The sequence below is a fragment of the Limanda limanda genome, chromosome 5 (genome assembly GCF_963576545.1).
Source record: "Limanda limanda chromosome 5, fLimLim1.1, whole genome shotgun sequence".
NCBI classification, from domain to species: Eukaryota; Metazoa; Chordata; class Actinopteri; order Pleuronectiformes; family Pleuronectidae; genus Limanda; species Limanda limanda.
In genome coordinates this window covers 8,492,891-8,515,341 of record NC_083640.1, presented here as the reverse complement: position 1 = coordinate 8,515,341, position 22,451 = coordinate 8,492,891, and the positions used below count along the sequence as shown (strand labels likewise).

The following is a 22,451-nucleotide window of genomic DNA, read 5'->3' as shown; positions in this document are numbered from 1 at the left end:
GCTACAGTGGAGTGAATGGTGACTTGGATTCCCCTAAGCGTCCTTGTCTCTTTGTAGGCAAATGTGATGGATGAACAAAAGCGGAGGAGCAGCCGCTGGTTGAGAGGCAGAGGGGGGGGAGACTGATGGAGGAGAGGGGAAAGGAAGGAGAAGGCAGAAGAAAGGAGAGAGGGAGGGGATTGAAAAGGATGACAGAAGGCAGATGCGTTAAAGGGGGAAAAAAGAAAGAAAGAAAGAGGGGAAGACAAAGATGAAGAGAAAGGGAGGGAGAATGGCACGGACAGAGGAAAGGTGGGAGGAGAGAGAAGAGGATGAAGATGGAGGGGGTAGACTGAGAGGATGGAGAAGGGCCAGACAGAAGGGGGAGGAGGGAGAGAAGAGAAGAGAAGAGAAGGAGAGGAAACGCTATGTGAGCATGTAAGGAGGGAGAGAGTAGATTCTGAAGGTGATGAGTTCGGTTTAATGCCAAACAACGATAAAAAAACGGGATGTCTCACCCCTGCCCGAGAACACAAAGTGAACACTGCAGTAAAAACAGTCCTGCTAATACAGTTTTGCTGCCAGCACGAAAAAGTGGTGAGGAAAAGTGGCTGAAACTCCCACTGCAGCCACCCTCACCCTCATCCTCATCCTCATCCTCACCCTCCCCCTCATCCTTATCCTTATCCTCACCCTCACCCTGTCCCTCATCCTCACCCTCATCCTCATCCTCACACTCAGCCTCAGCCTCATCCTCACCCTCACCCTCACCCTCACCCTCATCCTCACCCTGATCCTCATCCTCATCCACATCCTCACCCTCATCCTTATCCTCATCCTCACCCTCACCCTCACCCTCACCCTCAGCCTCATCCTCATCCTTATCCTCACCCTCATCTTTATCCTCATCCTCATCCTCATCCTTACCCTCACCCTTAATCTCATCCTTATCCTCACCCTCGTCCTCACCCTAGTCCTCACCCTCACCCTCATCCTCACCCTCACCCTCATCCTCATCCTCATCCTCATCCTCGGCCCCTTCATCTCTCCAAACTCTCCCCCACCCCAGCACGGGCAGCCGGGCCAGGAATTGTGCGCTTGTGCAGAGTTTGCACTTGGTAACCCCCCCCCAAGAAAAAGACAGCGTGGATAACAAATTTGATGAAACTGCCAGCTCCTGTACTGCAGTGAGTCAAAAGACCCTGAAACAACCTTCTGACTCCTTGAATGTCGTGACTGTCTCTCTACCAAGGATGCTCTCTGACTCACTTTGTGCACGTACAACCACCACTTCTGTCACATGCGAGCTTGTAGCGTGTACGTCCGTGCACGTGTCAACGCGCTCAAAGAGGTGAATGTGTGCATATACAGTACTTGTGTTTCAGCGCACAATTGCTTCCACTTCACACCACTTCAGCCTCATCGCGTCCAGCAAGAGGCTCGTTAGCGTGTGAGCAACATGCAGGGCCGACACTAGGGCGAAAAAGGTAGGAGGCAAAACACACACACACATACAGACCAACACAAACACACAAATGTGCAGCCCTGGCTTCAAGTGACGCAGGTCGGCCCTGCCAAGGACCAGTGTCAGGGTCACAGTAAAAGAGGATTCTCATTAGAAGACAGGAGACACTTTCACACATTTATATATTAACTTCTCCAGTGAAGACAGCCGATCTGGCTTAGAGGCCGACAAAACGAGAAACAGAGACGGCTTATACGGTCGACACCATTCGTGTGACACTTTCTAATTTTCTGCCATTTTTGCCTGCTTATCCCTCCGTGCACTTCAGAGGCTTATTATTTTATCACAACATTTCTTCCCACCTCTGACAGCTGCCAACGGATGACTTCTTATCCCCGCAAGCTACGCAGCTCTTTTATTTTGGCATCAGCCCAATTTTGAGCACAGTAATGCCGAGGAATACTGCACGACATATTCAAATACTTAATAAAAATAGTAATCTGCAATGTGATATCTGAGCTGTACAGTTTAAAGGGCTAAATGCTGTGTCTTCAAACTGTATTCACATCATTATATATAGAGTAGAAAGCGAATGGGTTAAGTGGGTTGGTTGTGTGAATCATCTACAGTTTTATGACCGCACTTGTTCCGCTCATACCAGTCACATGAAGCCATGATGTGAAGGTGTGTATGTGGAACAATGTGGTCAGAATGTGTTCTTATGAAAGCTGCTCGTCCTTGCAGCTCATCCAGTTTAGCTGCAATGACCTTTTTCATCACTGTCACCACATCCCTGCAAACTTGGCACGCAGTCCTGTCTTTTGACTTCAACAAAAAAAAAAAGTGTTCCTCTTTGAAAACACTTGTTCTGATACCAGCATTAGATATCCGATACAACGTCTTTAAATTTTATTAATTCCACCCAGATAATTGTAATTTGCCTCTCCAGTTTGGAGCTATTTAAAAAAAGTAATTGAGGTGGACTCCTAGATTTATTTATTTGCGACATAAGAGAATAAGTTCAATGACGTTCATTCTCTGTATGCATTTGTTTTTCAAACGGTTTAACTTGAGTCAAGCCAAACAACAATTACATTAATCATAGCTTCCATTCAAGGTTAGACGCATACAGCTGTTAAAATATATTATACAAGTAATTTTTCTAAAAGCACTGGTATCTGAATCAGGAAGGGTAAATGGTATTCTTGACCGTCGCCATGGTGCTCAGCAGTGATGACAGATAATTGCTACATATTCGTTTTTTTGTCGTGACGTGGCAGGCATACAGCCGGAAGAGACCCTGAAGGACATCTGTCTACTGTTCCATGAAAGTTTCACAGAAATGTGTCATGATAATTTGGGGGATTTCTGAGTTGCGATTTTGTATTGGCCGGATCAAATTGTCACAAAGGCCATATATGGTCCAGAGGCTCTTAAATCCTGCATGAATCAGACAGAAGTTAAACATTTCATTTATCATGATGATATTATCTTTGATCCAATGTCAAATGATTCTGATTAAGCTGTAATTAAAAACACAGATCTTTGAAAGGTTGTTGACCATCTATGTTAATATTGCATATGCTGTTTATATACAGTCTATATACAGCACTACTGGTCAATATTCAATATATGGTGACATTTTATCAATACTAATAGAACAATGTTTGTGAATGATCCCAAACATAAGTAAGCCCAACAGCTGACTTTGCATCACAACAAACTTCATTGCTCCGCCCTCCACTAAGCGGGAGAAAGTGACATCGACACACAGACGCACACACAGTTCAACATGGTGCAGTATTTATCTGTGACAAGACAATATGTCATGTCAGCCGTCAAACCGCTACGACAGGCTGTAGATCAGTGTAACCATTTCACCTGCTCAGCACAAACCTGATTGATGGCTACACCACGTCAAAGCGGACTTTTAGGAAGAGCTCACTCGGTTCTCCGTCAAGTGACCTTTGCCACAATGTACATGCGACGCTAACTGCGACATGACTGCACCAGGATTAACCACATCCACTTAATCGGAACTGCAATTAATCTGAAGTTACCAAACAAAGTTTGCAAAAGGTCAGAGTCAAGGAAGAGGAAGTTTTACAGGATGACCAGCACATCTCTTATTGAGCCATCAAGGCCGTTCACCAGAGGGGAAAAAGTGCTCCGAATATTACATCTGACAAATAAAGGGAGTCTGACTCATTGAGATGAACAGCATGCAGTAAATGAGTTTGCTGAGATGGGCTTTTATAACCCACTTCATGGCTGTCTGATGCGTTCAGGTCTTATCAGAGGAAACGTCTGGTTGCATTACAGCCAACTGTCAGTGTGCCAGACTACACAGGTCACCTCTGATCAGCAGTAAACTGGACATGGTGTGAGAGAGGTCACAGGGCGTCAGACCACCCTACGGTCACATCAATGTTTTATCCACCACACGTTGCCATGGATTTACCAAACTCAACTTCTGTTGTACTTTCCCAGAGTGTGTTATTATTAAGCCCAGACCTTTCCCCTGCTGAAAGTGTAATCACAACTCCTCTGCCTTCATTCCTCAGAACTAATGCAAAAACTTGAATTTCTAGTAATAATAGCTCAATTAGCTTTATTGCCATGTTTGCATGATGTACAATTTTCCTAAACGCTACTTTAGGCTCAATGTCAAGAAACTTCTAAAGAAATGGACGAAGCCTTCTGTCCGTACTCTGTGTTAATTTTGTCCATGTTTGTGAAAGTCTCCTGAAAGCTTAAGGATAAATACGAAACAGATGAAAACGGAGGAGTACCCTTCAGAAATTGTTGGGGGCACTGCAGCCGATATTTCAAAAGAGACGATCATAGGACACGAGAAAGAAGTTTGGTTGAGTTGGGTAAGAAACAACAAATGACAACACGAACAAACGCTTGACTCTGAGCTGCCCTTAAGTGGATGTACTGCTTGACAACCATGCCAACGTAAAGGACACATGGAAGACACATGGTTACATCAATGGAAATGGACATATGTCTCTTTGTCCTTAAAGGCACCATCAATTGGAACAGGGGATATTCAGGGAACCAGCTCATGCTTGTCGAGGCTAAATGTCAGACGCTTGTAAAAACAAAATCAAGGTCATGTCCTTCTTTCAAATTTGGATTGCTTAAAGTTTCATCGAGCTTAAAGCCAGAACACAGGTCGGATGGGTTTAATCAGAGTGCAGATGTGTATTACAGAGGTGTAACAATGTTATGTCGACTTTGGGAGTGAAGAGAAACTTATTTGGCAAAACCACTTTTCAGAAGTCATCACTTCTGATGTGCTTAGGAAAGAGGAACGGGAAGCAGCTTATGTTGTCGTGGGAAGCCGTGCATTGTACATTGACCCCTGCTGTTGACTGAATGATTTCACATCATAATGTTCACAGTGTAGGATCCGTTCAAGCAGATGACTTCATGCTCTCCAGGTTTTAATAGCTGCAAGACACTTACATAATCCTTTATATAGAACTGTGATGAATAAATCATTTAGGATTTTCTGGAAAGGCTTAACTCAACAACAAATGAGGGTCAACTTAAAAATTCACTTTGTATTGCACTCATGCTGGGAGGGATGGGATTATGGGTGTTTAAGTGATGGACATTACCCAGAATCTGCTTTTCTGTTTCGTTAAAACCTCATTCAAAGCTCCAAAGCTCTGAGGCACAGCAAGACTCCATGCATTCAGCAGCACTTTGTCAAAGAGGATGACTGTTTGGAACAAACTGACCATACATCTGGACAGCACAGAATTACATTTAGCTGCAGTAGTGGTTTGAGAAGTCCCAGTTTATGCTTTGATTCTTAGAATCCACACTCGCTGGCATTTATTAAAGCTGACCACACGGAACAAAACAAGAAACCAAAACAGCCCCATTTCAAGGCAGCTTCGGAGAGTGTTTGAGACTTGAAAGCGTGTGAATCACTCTAAAATCCCCCCAACAGGCAGAAATGTCGAAGTTTCACTGTACAGAACAATGGATCAGCAGAGTTCGACTGCTCGTTTGTTATTCTGCTGAAAGAGAAACATTTCTCTGTGTTCACCTTAAATCTGAATTCAATAGATATGTAGGAGCCAACAAATCATCCAACGTCAATGACCACACAGGTCGTATGTCACTACCAGAAACATGGACAATGTGTCTCCTACTCCAATTGTTGTACAAAATTTAGCAAAAAATGCAATTTTGGGGGTTTTATGTTATTTTGAGCCAGATTCTGTCTAGTAGCAAATGGGGGATGGAGCTGTGGTATCGAGATCTTGCAATAAACACATTCAATCATTCAATTGCAAGTCAGTTCAGCTGTCAATCATGATGTTTCAACCAGTTTTATAGAATCACAACTAATTAAAGCTAAACTTACAGCATAAATGAACACTTGAACAAACAATGTAATAAGATCTACCTAAAATGAAAAAGAAATCATATGACGTGTACTTTAGTTCGGTCTATGTCCCATCTTCTAACATGGAGGAGGAAGGGTTTATGACCGATACTGCAGCCAGCCACCAGGGGGAGATCAAGACATGATTTGACTTAACGTTTAGTGAGTGCTCATGTCAACCATTTACAGTCTACTATCCTCTCTACCCTTGGAGACAAGCCATAGGAGCATTCCATCGGCAAGCATACCAGACCTTTGTTGTCATAGTAACAATAATAAAAACAAATAACATTGGCAATGGATAAAAAAAACGAAAAACGGGATCACATGGCAAACAAACCGACTGTGTGAAAATCCAGTGTTTTGTCGCCTGCAGCTGATCTGACCTGCGTCCAGTCTCCTGCACTGTGTCTCAAATGACAACTGCTAAACTAGGACAATAAAACAGACTATAAAACAAACACTGACTGTTGCGGAGGTATAAACAGTTCTTCTTGCTGTCTTTTTTTTTGGCCTGCTACTTAGCTCCATTAGCTTTCAAGCTTTCAGTGAGGTGCGGCACATGTTGACAGCTGGAAACTTTGAGCTCAAGCATCCAAGCTTTTTAATGTACCTTAATAATAACAGCCATTAGAGATTACTGGAGGTATTTATTTATAATAAATTATTGAGATAAATACATTCTCAACATTCTTTTTCTATCACAATCTGAGGGAGATAAAAGAAAGGGGTGATTTGGAGTGCCAGATTTTTATTGTTTTTGACACTTCTATTTTAGCAGAAAACTTATACGCTTGTGTTATGGCCTTCACCTGTGTAGTTTATCTTGACAATATATTTTTATAGTTTCCTTTTCCTATTATCTTTTCCAGGACTATAAATCTGGTCCAGTTTATCATGTTCCGTGATTCAAGAAGAAAATAATTCACAGAGTGGCACTCTTTTTGCTCACGACCTCAGACCTCTGTGTGAAGTCGCAACCTGAAAGACATTGTTGTCGTGACTTTCACACTGACAAACGTCTTTCTGACTCAATGCATCCATTCAAAGGGCAGAACAGGTTGGAACCAATCGCTATTTAAGTCTGATAAAGATTCACCTCGGAGCACCGGCGATATTAAATCCTGAGAAAGTTTGTAAGCTTTCATTAATACTGAAACGTCTAGAGCAGCGATGGTGTGTGAGCGGCTCCTTAAAGAAGCGACACAGGACGATGGAGGGGTCTCTGCCAGAAGCACCTGGCAAACATTTTTCACCTGACAGGCCACTGCAGGACCTTCCTCCCGTTGACCAGTCGCACGACTTGGAGTGTCACCAGGAGTCATGATTTAGACGAGCGTACCGGTAACGCAGCAGCAGGAGAAAGGGGGTGAGACAGGGACTCACTTTCATATTCTGCAGCGCACGTACCCTCAGATAATCAAAATAAGTGAGGTTTTTGCATGGGTGAAAAAAAGGGGATTGAGGGAATGTGAACTTTTGATTTTCCTGTTTGGTTGTCTGATGCCTCGTAGCAGTAATTCCATCAGTCTGAACAACATGTGGGTACAACTTCTGCAGTCCAAGAATCTCAGGGGGCCCAAAAGACTCAGGTTTACATCATTTTACTAGCCACAAATTTGTCAGCTGTTTTCATCTTTGCACAATATCACTATGATGGTTCTCCTTGAATAATCAAGTTTCCTTCGCCAGGACGTTATGTTTTTGTCTGCATATTTCTGTCTGTCTGTTAGTTCGCAGGATTACGCAAAGGCCACTGAACAAAACTTGGATAAGTCAAGAAAGATTCATTTTTTTTCATTTTCTCAAACGTTGTGAGGCGTTTTTCAACATCTCTGGGAATAATAATGGTTTCATAAGGAGACTGTTGGGCCTTGACAGAGGTACATACTCTACCGAGTGCCATTCCAGGTTTTTGTTGAGCTATATTCTAGGTATTGCTGATTAACTGATGTTGTATGTTAGCAGGATTATGCAAAAACTACCTAACCAAATTTTATTGAAACTTGGTATCAACCAAGGAAGAACCCATTTACTTTCAGAGAGGATTTAAGAAAGAGGGCGGCTCCACAGTTTTTCTACTTTTGACTTTCTTTGACATTGCGATGCCATTTTTGCCGATTTGTCAAGGAATAAGAAGAAATCCTAATAAAAAAATAGCTTCTACTTGGAGGATTGATATCTAATTTAGCTCTATTGAATTTGAGTGGACTCCTTGACAGAGGGATACGCTCTGCTGGGTGCCATGTTTCAGACCTAACTGAACCCGCGGTCCCTAGCTCTGCTGACGACCCATTGAGCACATGGGCACAGCAGGGCATTGGGCTTAATGCTAATGTCAATATGCTAACGTGCCCAATTACAGAGCGAGCATGCTGATGCTTGGCAGCTATAATCTTTATCACCATGTTAGTGTAGCCCTCATAGCATACTAACATTAACTCATCCGCACCGAGCACAAAGGACAATTAAAACAAAATGACTGTACTCCCACAATGTAACCTTGCCCGTCTCATTTTGTCTTTATGTTGATTTTTATTGACACATGTGGAATTAATAAAGTTGTATTGCAGACGACAGAGTTTGGATCTTCTGTAGAAAACCCCAAAAATCTAATTATAGGACATTTAACAGAATTGTAGTAAGTGACTGAGAGTAAAGGGCTGGCTGTGCAGATGACTCCTGCTCGTGTGTTCAGACTTGAGGAAGATCCTATTTTTTAACACTACGGTGACTTCAACTGGAGCACCGACAACCATCTTACCACGAAAACTCTTTTGGGAGAGGCACCCCAGTTTCGACTTTAGCGATCCGTCAGGCCTTCGCCGCGCTGAAGTGGGGTAAGTGTGCGTTTTTCTGTTAAAACGAGTGAAAGTGCTGAGGCCAGAACAGAGAGTCCCGCACTGCGTTTCTGTGTGTTCACTGAGACTGATCATGGGGAGCTCTGAGCTTGGCTCGGCTGCAACCGCAGGCAGCGTGAGTTGTGTCAGTGCAGCTCTGGTCTCTATCAAAAGATCTTTTCAGTAAATGTTAGACCACACACTCCTGCGGATCAAAGAAGGCCCCATTTGTTACAAGAGAAACACTCTGTCCTTTCGCAACGTGACGGCTGACTAACATCTGGTTTGTATGCTGGAGAACGGGTGAGCTATGAGGCTTTGCAGATTAACAAAAAAAAGATTCATAAAAGCTAATTTTATTCATCATATTGTATTTATCATAGTTTATCTTAGCGTGTAACAGCTCCAGGGAATTGAGTGACAGTGATGTTATTATGGATAAAAACATTTGTGAGACAGACAGAAAAACTTCTAGCAAAAGCAAACAAAAAGGAGTGTGATGCTCAGCAGTGTGGAGAGTGAGACAGATTTCAACAGGAGACCTGTCAGTGAAATGTAAACTGATGATGGTTCAGTCAAACACTTCTCCGCTGATGCCTTATTCCCATTCCGGCAGTGACAGGCAGTTCAGCCGAGGCAGATGTTTTTGAGCGACTGGCCTGGTTAGAAAGCGGCACAGAGAGCGGAGCTTTTCGAGTTGCCTCCCTGATGAAGGCATGAGATATCCACTTTGGAAATTAAAAGTGGTGACTCGCTGGATTAGAAGTTAAAAGGAGATGTGGAGAGTCGCTTCTGCTCCCGACGCCAGAGGCTGCCAGAAGCTGCTGCAACGTAATCAGGATGAGGACGGAGCAGAGCTCGGCACGACCACGCTGGGAATCCAGGTCGCTCGAAGAGAGAACAACGGCATGAGAGATGACTAACGTTTTCGATTTAAATGTTAGCAACCCACATGCTAATTGGAGAGGCGGTGGACTAGTGGCGGAAACTTGGACTATGAGCAGAAAAGGTCTCTGGTTCGTCTCTGGTTCGACTCCACGGAGAAACAACAAAAAGACGAACCTGGATTCATCTGTCCAAAAATCCAAGAGGATTCTCCCTACCCTGTCTAGTGCCCCTGAGCAAGGCACCTTACTCCCCCAACATCTGCTCCCCGGGCGCCGTACATGGCTGCCCACTGCTCTGTGTGTCCTGCACCAGATGGGTTAAAAGCAGAGGTTAAATTTCCCTCCTTGCATGAGTGTGCTTGTGCATGTCTGTGCATGTGTTTGGGACAAATAAATGTATCTTAATCTTAATCGTATCTAATATACTGGAAAGGAATAATCAAGTTTATAGTTTCTTGAGTCGACAGTCAAATTACTCTGGCAGCTTGCAACACCAATCTGTGATAAATTCTATAAACAAAATATTTGGTCGGAAAATGTACAAAAAAATGTCCATATTGTATTTATAAATAAAACACTGTCACACCTTGAGGCCCTGGATGGAAGCCTGCACTGTAGTGAGGCTGTGTGAGAGAGGAGGAGCAGGGGCATGTGCACAGCGGGGGTCTGTTATCATCCCTCCTTAAAGCCTGACTGTCACTTTCCATCAGGAAAACGCTCCACCTCTCCTTCTGTTCCTCTTCTCTCCTCACCTCCAGCAGGTCCCCGCCCTCTTCCTCCCCTGTCCACCGCTCCACGCTCCCTTTCCTGCAGAGTGGAATCCTGCCAGCTGGTCAGGGCTGTGACAGACCCCCGAGTGCAATGACACCTCAGCATGGCCCCTGGCACCAAGCACCGGTCTGACTGTGCTAAAGACCTTCACTGACTGATTAACTGCGCTGATTACAAATAGCTTTGGGAGGATAAAGAACTGGTCGTATCCGTTTATCTTTAGACGGAGGATGTGTTCAGGGTGAGACTTGTTGAGAAACAGCACTTTAACTTTGACCCTTTATGTCAACAAACAACAGTCCTGCCAGTGCCTGAGCTGTTAGAAACCAAACCTACATACGTCAGCCAACATCACAGCGTGTGCTCTGAGACGTATTCAATTATAAAAGCACACACACAAAAGTTCCAGAATGAGAATGGTACTGTTATGTTTCTATTTCCACTATGAATTTCGAGTATAAATATACAGTTTTGAGCATTTGGGCCGCGCTCTCTCACTCATTCTGCTTTCTTCTGACGCAAGTGGGATTTCACAGTCAGAGCTGATGCATACAGGACATGACCTTTAGCACGTACATAGCGGGAATCCTTTTTGCAGGTTCCTCCCACAGACCACCAAAACAGTTCCCACACGCACTTACAACATGCTGTACTCCACTCAGGGGAAAAAGAAAAAAAAATGTCTAAAGCCTTGCTCTCTACACCAACCTGCAGCACTGCATACACACAGCAAGTGTACAGGCACACATCCAAACCACAACCACAGTGACTGCCGCTCTTCAGCTTTAACACAAAACAGGCATGAGATCATCCACCATCATCTTCCTCGGCTTCTGGTGTTATGGGCTTTTTTTTCTCTCACTGTAATTAGTCGGAGGGGCAGTAAGCTGAAGGGAAACAGGCCAGAGGAGAGGAGGTTCTCACGCCTGTGGAACCAAAACAAACAAAGCTCCGCTCCGGCAACGCAGCAGCCAACAGCCGCTGATAGGGGTTATCTCTGCAGTCACGCATGGGCCATCTCACAACAGGGAGCATTGTAATGGTCCTCACAACTCCACAAACACACGCGGCACAGACGTTAATCGCACACAACACGCTGCCTGTTTTAGGCTGAACAGAGATCTCGTTTCTTTTCCTGTCTTTATGTGAAGTAGTATAAATTATATTGGCAGTGAAGAGTGGGAATCACACATTGTTTTGGACATTTGGCAACGCTTCACTGATGTTTGACAGTGATCGGAGCATATTGTAGTACTGTGTCGATGTTCGCAGGCGATACAGATGCTTTACGAGGCGTTTCTCTTCTTTTTTTAACAAGCACATAGCATCTTTTATTTGAATTCCTACATAATTCTTACATTTGTCTCCTATTTTAATATCTTTATCTTTTACTTTACAGGCTCAAATTGTGTGTTTTCCAGAGTTATGAAAACGGCTTATGTTTGTTCTACTTGGCAAGTGGAAGCTACCGAGCTGTGCAAAGTGGAAGTCATTTCCCCTCGCAACTGAGTGTTAGCAATAATTAATAAAAATATATGTTCACAGTCCCAAAGTAATGTAGGTAGCTCTTAAATCAATGATGGGACAAAGCAATGGCTAACATGTCCAGATCCCATGCTGGTTACCCGTTTGTGTGATAGTAGGAATCGATAAGGGAAGGTGGTGGGAGGAGCGGTCACAATAAAACACATTTCTTAATTTTGAAACAACAAAACAGTATACGAGTGCAAACCATAGACTGTATACAAAGATGGAGGACAGATCTACACTTCCTCCCCCTATCCACGAATTAAACCAAAATATCCTGGATACAAACGCTGCCATCTTGAACCAAAGACATTTGGAACTTTAAAAAAAATAAATAAGTGATCAAAACCGAAATGTACCAAATTGAAGAAACATCAGTGTGATAAGAACTATCCAAAATGACAAGAACCATCTTTATGAAAAATATTGAGGAGGCAGGGTTCATGACCAATACTACCTGTATTGCACCCAGCCACTAGGTGGCGATCAAGATTCTTTTGCCTTCACTTTTGGGGATGCCATGCCGTCCGTCTTCACAAACGGTCAATGGTACAAACATTGAAAAATGTATCTTGATTAGACTTCTTCTTTAAAATTAAATGTTTTCATTAAGAACATGTCCAGACAAGATTAACTGACTGTGACTGAAGATTCTGTCTAATTGCACAGTTATAAATACTGTATGTGTAATGTAATATGTTATATGTATGCAGCTGTGTCTTTTGACCTTTTTACTGAGCTCAACAAATAGTTACTAGAGTACATTTCTGCTGTAAGTATATGACACAACAATAACCCACAGCACCTGTCTTTGTTTGAAATTAATATATTTTAAATGGTGCTGATGTCACGTCTGTGATTTAGCAATCATCTGTGGTTTAGTTATCTGTCATTAAAGAAGCCTAAGTGCTCTCTCTGTTTTGTGCCACCTCTATATCATAAGAGAAAATACATTGGATGTAAATGCTTTAAAAGGCCGGTGGCAGAAGCCATCGCTGCAGTGTGGAATCCATCAGACACGTCACAGGTGTTGGCATATGATGGAGATGACAGATAAGCCCACGTGTTCTGCTGTGGGAGCAGGTGTAGTGAAAGGGAATCAGTCCACAGCAGTGTTTAGAGGTTCAAACGCCCCTCTGGGGAAGACATCGGATCGATTCTCCTTGGCCACGAGCCAATCCGCTCCCTGGTTTCAGCCAGATATTTATCCACACTATATATAAGCCTCTAAGCCTCGACTCATATATATGTACAAAAGCACAGGGTTCAGGATTTCACCAGAGACTGCTGTTCTTCAGCAGCAGCTGTATTAAGATGAACCCTGTGCACTGTGCTTTCCAATGCCAACTACACACAGATGTGTTTGGGCCTCTCTCCACAGAGAGGGGCCCTGCCGCATCGCCTGTGGTTCGTGTGTTGTCGTCATGACGCTCTGATTAAAGAGGGGCCTTGGAGATAAACTGTCGCCGCCGTCTCATTAGTCCGAGTTGCTCTGGCTGGTTCCCATCCACAGGAGCTCCTCCCAAAACCCACAGGAGAGAGGGGCACCTCTACAAAGCCTGGGGGGGGGGCCGGGACACAAAAACCACCGCTGCCACAGCTGGTGGAGAGCTCCGTCACAGAGACGTCAGCAAACTCTCACTTTCACACACACACACACACACACACACACACACACACACACACACACACACACACACACACAGAGCCTCAGAGGACGACATCACTTGCTTCACAACGGAACGGGGTTTCCCAACAGGGACTATCCAGAGCTAATGGCTGTGGGTGACCTGCCGAGCTACAAATTTAACAAACATCTGATGAGAAGCAGACGCATCTCGGTGTAGTGCTGTTTACACGCCACAGCCTCGACCACAAACATGTTGTGAAGCTGAAATCATTGTCACTGAATCTTTGAAGTCAGAACTCCAATGAAGGATGAAGCTATTGAAATCTGTTCATTTAGTAAGCTGACACTGAAATCTGAAAAGCTGTTTTTTTAAAAAAAAAAAAAAAAAAACCTAAGCTTTGGTTGCAACAATATCACAACAGCCTGGAAGGTAGCTGGGGCCTCGGGGGGGCTCGGATCGATGGCAGTGGCCGGGCGGAGGTCTGCGCATGTTTTGGGGACAGGAGCAGAGGGTGCAGAGGACGAGGAGAGACCAGGGAGGGAGGGAGGGGGAGACGCAGGTGTCTGGGCTGCTGGGACAGGTTGATCCCAGGCGAGAGGGAAGGTAACATGCCCAACGGGGGGAATGAGGAGCGATAAACGTCAGGCCTTGCCCCAGCGCCGTGGTAATGGCTGACAAACGGCCCAGTGGCTCATCTCACAGCCAGTCAACCCCGGACACATGTGCTGCTCTGTGTTATGTTCTATTAGAGGGGGAAACACCAGCAAGAAGGACAGAGATACAAGCAGAAAGCTCCTTATACAGCAAACCACACAGTCGTGCAGAAAGCCCATTTCTCTCATGAGGAATAAAAACATGTCAATAGCCAAAACGTGAGGAGAAATATACCTGTCTCCTTGCACTGTGTACCCTGTACAACACTGCGCTCCATATACTGGAACACTTACTTCACATCATATGTGATATGTGTAAATATAAACCTATTGATATTATATATCATTTTATACAATAATATTGTCTTTTGCACACTCTGTCTACATATTCTTACACTCATAGTATATTATATTATCTATTGTATAGTCAATTATTATATTTATACCTGTACTATATATCATATCATATTATATCATACTCTTTGTATATTCTTTGTATATATAACTCTATATAAACATATTTATACATGTGTACATGTTATTATTATTATTATATTTACTATTATTATTATATACACTGTTGCTGCCATTATTACTATATACTGCTATTATATTGGTATAATTACTATTATATATAAATATATATTATGTTATATTATATACTATATATACTGTACTATTTTTATATACTGTCTAACAATAACATAACCATCATATCATCAGTACTATTACCATCATCTTGCCACTGCACCTTATCTAGCTATTTATCTTGTGTTTCTGTTTTTATTCTTTCTACCTCAATATTTTTTATTTTATTCTATTGTATTGAATTTTATTGTATTCAAATATACCGGCTGCTATGACGACTTAATTTCTCTTTGGGGATGAATAAAGTAATCTATCTATCTATCTATCTATCTATCTATCTATCTATCTATCTATCTATCTATCTATCTATCTATCTATCTATCTATCTATCTATCTATCTATCTATCTATCTATCTATCTATCTATCTATATCTATCTAATGTTCAGGCCTTTCATTTGCCATCCATATTTTCTTCCAAGCCTTCAATCACAACCACGGCTGCTTTACTTCATGTTGCCCTCAAAACTAAAATAAAACTAAATTATCCATAAAGCATTACATTGGGACCAAATAACAGAAACTACTTGTCTGGTGAAGATGTTTACACTAACAGCTGCTTTACAGCATCAACGGTACATACTATTTGAGGCCAGAGCAAGATAGTGACATGTTATTTTTGTTTTTCTTCATATTTATTTTTAAAGGGTAAGCACACCACATTGACCAGAGCCACATACCACAGTTATTTACAGCCTGAAGTAGTTTTGCACCACCCATCATCTGAGGGCGACCTTTTTATAAAAAACATATGCATCTTAATAAGAGAGCACACATGCAACTAAAACAGCCTTTTACAAGATATTTGAATTGTGAATTTTTTTATTACATTTTCTTTCCACAATCAGTGAAGGTTATTCAGCAGTTACTCCAGGGACCTTGGCAAGTTTGAGCTGTGTTGTTTTTTTCTGTATTCTGAATAGCACTGCCAGTTAAAGTTATTGAATGAATGCAAATGGAAATCAAACACTGCAAATGAATGTAAGGTGACATGATGCAGATCCATGCACACTAGGGTCACCTCAGATCCCAGTCGTCTCTCTCTTGCAAGGTTATACGACGACTCAAAGTGTGTGTTTCTCTCTTCATGCTTCACCTCATCAGAGATGCTGCTAAATGTTTTTCCCCGGACACGTGATATGTCCCCACAGCAACTAACACAGTCACAATCAATAGCTTTTCATCCAACACTGACTCCAACTCAGTGATATGTGGCTGAATCAGACGCTGCTTGTAACAGATGTTTAAAACCTCCTCCATATCTCCGCTTCAAACACCGGGGGCAGCAGAGGAAGAGGAAGCCACACACACACACACTAACACACACACACACACACACAAAGGCGAGTGTGTTGAGCCTCAGCGGAGTGCAGCGAGAACATGTGGTAACAGTCATCAGAGAGAATTACAGTCGACCAAACAAACGGCCGTCGCTCAGCGGATTTAAAGCAGAAATAACTCGTACTTTGGGGTGGGGGTGTTCTCACAAGAACATTTTGGGTTAAGCATGTGACGAATCACTTCCTTAATCATGGTAATGTTACTGTTCTCTACAACAGAACCCAGATCAACTTTTTATTCACCATCATTCGTACTAGAAGGGGAAATTTATTAAATGTATAATATATAGCCTGGTTTTTCCAGATGCTGCGTATTCTTTCCATCCCATTGAGTGAACTGACGTAAATTGCAGGAACCAGAAGCACTTTTTCTTAAGACAGTAATCGTGTACAGTAGCTAAATCACCAGCCACTACTGTGATTGTCCTCCTCGCAACAGAGCGGCAACACGGTGAAACACAATAAGCTGAGGAGAGAGAGGGAGCGTGGCTGTGAGCTGCAGCACTCATCTGCCTGATGGATGCACGACCCGCCTCCTCCAACACGGCGACCTTTGACAAGGTCACGGCATCCAGCAGGCTGCACAAAGACACTTGAGAACAAATAAATGATTGCCACACTTGAGTCATCCGAGTGGTTTGTGTCCTGACGCAGCTCTCAACATCAGCACACAACCTGTGGCTCATGTACTGTACACGAGTCCCGAATCAGACGCTACACTCGGGAGACTCGTTTATTTCCATGAAGTTACATAAGAAGAGTGAAGCTGCCCCATGAAGGTTGCCTTTGTTTTAATCAGTCCCTGGGGGATCATCTGTGGTGATAACAACTAAACACGTTTTGTTTATTCTCATATTCAGACATGAGAAATTCAGGGTAATATTCCACATAAAGAGGCGGTGGACTAGTGGCAGAAACTTGGACTATGGGCAGAAAAGGTCTCTGGTTCGTCTCTGGTTCGTCTCTGGTTCGACTCCACGGAGAAACAACAAAAAAGACGAACCTGGATTGATCTGTCCAAAAATCCAAGAGGATTCTCCCTACCCTGTCTAATGCCCCTGAGCAAGGCACCTTACTCCCCAACATCTGCTCCCCGGGCCCACTGCTCTGTGTGTCCTGCACCAGATGGGTTAAAACAGAGGTTACATTTCCCTCCTTGCATGAGTGTGCTTGTGCATGTCTGTGCATGTGTTTGGGACAAATAAATGTATCTTAATGTACTGATGAATTCTTATGTTTGCATCAGCCTTGCGTGTTTTTCCCCTGACGCCTGTATCTGTGTCATCTGTGCACCCAGACAGGAAACCACTCTTACCTGTGTCTTGTCGAAACTGGTGCATGGACTGCAGGTCGATGACGTAAGGGGAGAGCGGAGCGTCCACCTGCCCCAGGACCACCGTCCCCCGGGCGTCCCCCTTCAGCACGTTCTCAATGTGGTGGCAAACCGCTGCACTGTAGGGTCTACAGCGCCCGTGTTCGTTCAACCACTCCCAGACCACCACCCTGGCCAGGTTCTGAGGTGGGTACCCCAGGCCGTTGACGGGCACCAGCAGCCCTGATCCCGGTCGGGCCATCTCCTGCGTGGTGTCTGCACCTCAGCTGCTAGGCTGCGTCCCGGGCTACAACACCACTGCGTCCCCTTCAGTCAGCTGACACACTGGAACCTTTCCATCGGCCCCAAACAGGAGAAAAACACTTGATTCAGCAATGAGTTGGTTAGTTCCTCAATTAGCTCATGCTGCTCTCAGGCCAGCGGCTCTGCTGGAGTCGTCATCTACAGGTCGTTTTTGGACTGCTGCTGTTCTGATGAGCCAAAGATCAGCCTCCGTCCTCTGGCTTCTGTTTGAAGTGGCAGATGATGTCGATGCTGATGATGATGAGATCTGCAGATGAAGCCGTCGTCTCAGCCCTCCACAGCCGACCACAGCAGATCAGCAGCAGGTGGACAGGAGACACACTGAACAGAGAACGAGGAGCAGAGACACACTGGTGAACAAATGCAGTGATTTGTCCCACACACACACACACAGTTGTATGGCTCATCAGTCAGGTGCTGTTTCAGCAGAGATTACATAAAGCTAACCAGTCCTGGGTGCTACAGTCCCATCAGTGGCCTGTGCCTCTTGGCAATTCATGTTTACCTAAAGTGTAGCAACACAAATAAATTGCATAACAGCCAACATGTTGTGTGTGTGAGCAGCAACGTAAGTGTGATCAGATGTGTGCAGAGTGGACAGAGGAGCAGACAAATGATAATCCCAGCAGAGAGAAAAGCACACAGACATGTTACACACACACACACACACACACACACACACACACACACACACACACACACACACACACACGCAGTGAATGCAGAAGGGATCACTGCCTGTTGTTTTTGTTATGTTGTGTTAAATGCTGAGGCTGATAGTGAGTGTGTGTGTGTGTGTGTGTGTGTGTGTGTGTGTGGTGGTGGTGACACAGACATGATACACACACACACACACACGCAGTGAATGCAGGAGGGAGCACTGCCTGTTGTTTTTGTTATATTGTGTTAAACGCTGAGGCTGATAGTGAATGTGTGTGTGTAGTGGTGACACAGACATGATACACACACACACACACACACACACACACACACACACACACACACACGCAGTGAATGCAGAAGGGAGCACTGCCTGTTGTTTTGTTATTTTGTGTTAAATGCTGAGTGTGATAGTGAGTGTGTGTGTGTAGTGGTGACACAGACCTGTAGGTTGTGTGGTGCCACGCATCTGTCAGGTAGAGGCTGCATCTCTCAGGCTCCGGTCGATCATCAGATTGCAGAAGAGAGAGAAACCAGCAGGAGGTTTAAAGCCAGTTGTCTCTTCACATCTGCGCCTCACACGTTTCCTCCATCGAGCCTTGGTCCTCCCTCTCCTCCTCCTCCTCCTCCTCCTCCTCCTGCAGCTCCTCCGGTGTTACTGCAGAGAAGCAGCGAGCCGTCCCTCCGCTCCCGGGGATCCGCTCCTCACCACAGCAGCTTGTTGGTGCGCGCGTAACACCCCGCCGTACACGCGCATTTCTATCTCTCGCCAAACATCACGCACTCACACACGGTGGACACACACGCACGATTCTCACCGCACGCAAATTACGCACAGATGTGCAGGCGCACCTGTGTGTGTGGTCAGCTGCTGAATAACAGCCAAAGTATCAATTACACCAAAACAAAAGTGCACAGCTTCCGGTGTCTGGTTTCAAAATAAAACCCCCTTGTTGACAAGTGATCAAACTGGATAGTGTTTATTATGTTGCACACACACACACACACACACACACACACACACACACACACACACACACACACATGCGTACTGTATATAAATATATATGATATATGAATATGTGTGTAAACATACATACAGAAAAATATCATATGTCTACATGTAAGTGTGTATATATTTATTACGTCACAACACACACACACACACACACACACACACACACACACACAGACACACTAACACACACACACACGCACACACACACACATGCGTACTGTATATAAATATATATGATATATGAATATGTGTGTAAACATACATACAGAAACATATCATATATCTACATGTATGTGTGTATATATTTATTACGTCACAAGACACGCACACACACATATATATATATAATCTTGTTTGAATGCCAATTGTTGCTTTAATCTTTTATCATTGTAAATCTCTTTTTAACCTAAGTTTTGAAAGGTGCTAATACAAATGTTACTTTCTTACTTACTTACTTACAGTTATGTCAATTTTGACCACTGGGCTAAATTATTTAATTCTCTCAGAATCAATGTTGGTGCCTTACACAGGCTTCAGGGAGACATCACCTTGTGATACTGTCACTGTACAAGTTGCAGCATGAACCTCTCAGATGACGCAGACAGAGACAATACTGTATCATGGGTTCACAGATTAGCTTAGAGAGCACAGTGGTTACTTTTTCATGAGAGCTGAAGCTTTGTGAGGATCCAGCTCATGTGCCTCTGTCATGCCTCTTTTCAGCACTGTTTTAAAAAACAACTGTTGAAGCATTAACTTGAATTGACAAAGATGTAAGGCTTTCTAAGAATCAGATGATCCAGGTTGGATAGACTAGTGATGAATGTATGTATAACTGTACATTTGGATGTTTGTAGTTTGCTGATGACCTTTGTTTTATATGTAGATAGTTTAGTTAGATATTTTTCCATGTAGTGCAGGTCTATGTCATATATTCAGTGTAGGGATACTGTCCAATGAATCTGACCCTTGGCAGATGTTTTTAATGCAAACAAGGATAAATGTCTGAGTGAATATGTCATAGATGATTTCATGGATTAGGTATATGGATGCTTAAATTATTGATTTGTGGAAACATCGAGGTTTGCCTTTGTTTACCTCAGGTTAAAATCAACGCTCTATAAGAAAAAAGCCCCATTTGCTGCTAAAACAATGCGCCGACAATGGATAAGAAACATTTGGGAAATCCTAAGAATGAATAAACTCCAATGAGAGAATAATTCCCCCTCATTTTCCTTCCAGTTATATTTATCAAGATTTTATATACCTCCCAATAAATACACCTGCCAATCATGTGTCAGTTGCAGGCTTCTGTTGACATCAGCTGGAAGAGCTCCTCTCCTCCATCCCTTGTGGGTCTTTAGTTACTCTAACAGGCTCTGATGGGATTAGTCATTATGTAATGTCAACTGTCAAATTATTGTTATGAATTTGGAAAATATTGTTTATTGTCAGATCTGGATCTCTTCATTATTCTTTTATCTACTTTTCATTCATCTTTAATCATTTTATCTTTATCTTTGCCTCATTTTTTAGCATGTTATTTTTTTATCTTCATCATTATGTCTTTCTTTGTTTGCCTGTCATTGGTGTTTCCTCATTTTAAATTTATGAGACTCAAGAGAGCATTTCCTCTCTTCCTGTTAGTATTGTTCTGCTCTGTGTATGGACGGAGTATGAGGGAGTATTTCATCCTATAAAGTAGTTACATTATATGTATGAACAGTGCTATGCAAATTAAGATGGTTGCTTGATTATTTTAAAAATACATCATTACATTTATTCTACAGGCTTTTAAGCCTACTTTTTGTCTATTTGTAGGTCTAGGCTTGTCTACTAATTGCACAAAATATTATGTGTTACTGTATAAATATAATTTTCAAAGTGTTATGGAGCCAATAATCTCTCCCATCTATGTACATAGTAAATATAGAAAATGTACCTGTAATACATGAATCCAGCCAATTAGAAATTTTTCCATCACTAAAGTGATATCACTTGTTTCTGTGGATCATTACAGCTAAAAATAAAAACACTTTTATTATAAAATAAATCTATGAACCCGTATAACGTTGTAAAGATAAAGCTATCCAGGTTTACAGAGCAGTAGATATTTACTGGACACATAAAGCAATTTAAGGTTGATCTCAGTAAAGTCTGTTGAATGTTAGATATGTGTAGGAGTAAACGATCAGGTTTGTAGAGAATCATCAGAAGGAGTATATTTTAAAATTGGCAAATCACAAGAGAGGCAGTGATAGGGCACGTTCCCTTCTAATCCTACCAGTGACAGCAGATACCTTTAGAACATCGCCACCATGTGTCTCTTCGGTGTTCCTACAGCAAATCTCATCTCAACTTTGAGCTTGTGTTCATCTTCGAGGACGTTACCGTGGGATCCAGCTCTCCAGGGTTAGAGGTTATTGCACAGTGAGGGGAAATGATCATATTGATCAATATGAATTTTACCTACTTAATATTTAAATAATTGGCAATAATGACTCAATTAAAAATCAAACTATTTACAATTATGCCACCACAAAGCTACTGCAGGTAAGACAGGGAGCTGTTTCTATTGAGTGGCAATTTGATCAGACAATGCACTTTAGATTTATCTCTTCTGTGTAAATGATAATGTGACTCATCAGATTTATTCTGATATGTCACAATGAAGACGTCACTACTTGTGATGGAAGAACTTTTAAAGGCAAACCAGGCAGACAAGGAGATTCAAATGAGATTAAAATCGATTCAATGAGTAGTTTTCACTCTTCATTCAATCTCTTTTTCTTTCATCTTTTCGGGAATTACCACTGATATAAGATGTTTACCTTATTGAATCACAACTGTTGATCAGTGACTTTATGACGATGGTGGTGGCCCCAGATTTGATGCAGGATCGACGCTTTATATTTAGATGCATTCATATAATGGAAAATGTTTAATAAATAAAGTAAACTGAAACCTCTTCAAATCAAGCAGCGCCTTGT

At 42.9% G+C, this 22,451-nt stretch overlaps 1 protein-coding gene across 2 annotated transcripts in view; it reads right to left on the bottom strand.

Annotated features, from left to right (window-relative positions):
- The window catches only part of dtx1 (deltex 1, E3 ubiquitin ligase), a 47,946-nt gene extending 28,910 nt beyond the window's left edge, over positions 1–19,036 (bottom strand). For both annotated transcript variants that reach the window (XM_061072070.1, XM_061072071.1), the window contains exons 1-2: positions 18,888–19,036; positions 17,463–18,104 (exon numbers count right to left, since the gene is read on the bottom strand). In XM_061072070.1, the coding sequence (XP_060928053.1) occupies positions 17,463–17,721 (259 nt within the window). In that variant the 5' untranslated portion in view covers positions 17,722–18,104; positions 18,888–19,036. The remainder of the gene's footprint in view (positions 1–17,462; positions 18,105–18,887) is intronic.
- Between the last annotated feature and the right edge of the window lie 3,415 nt (positions 19,037–22,451).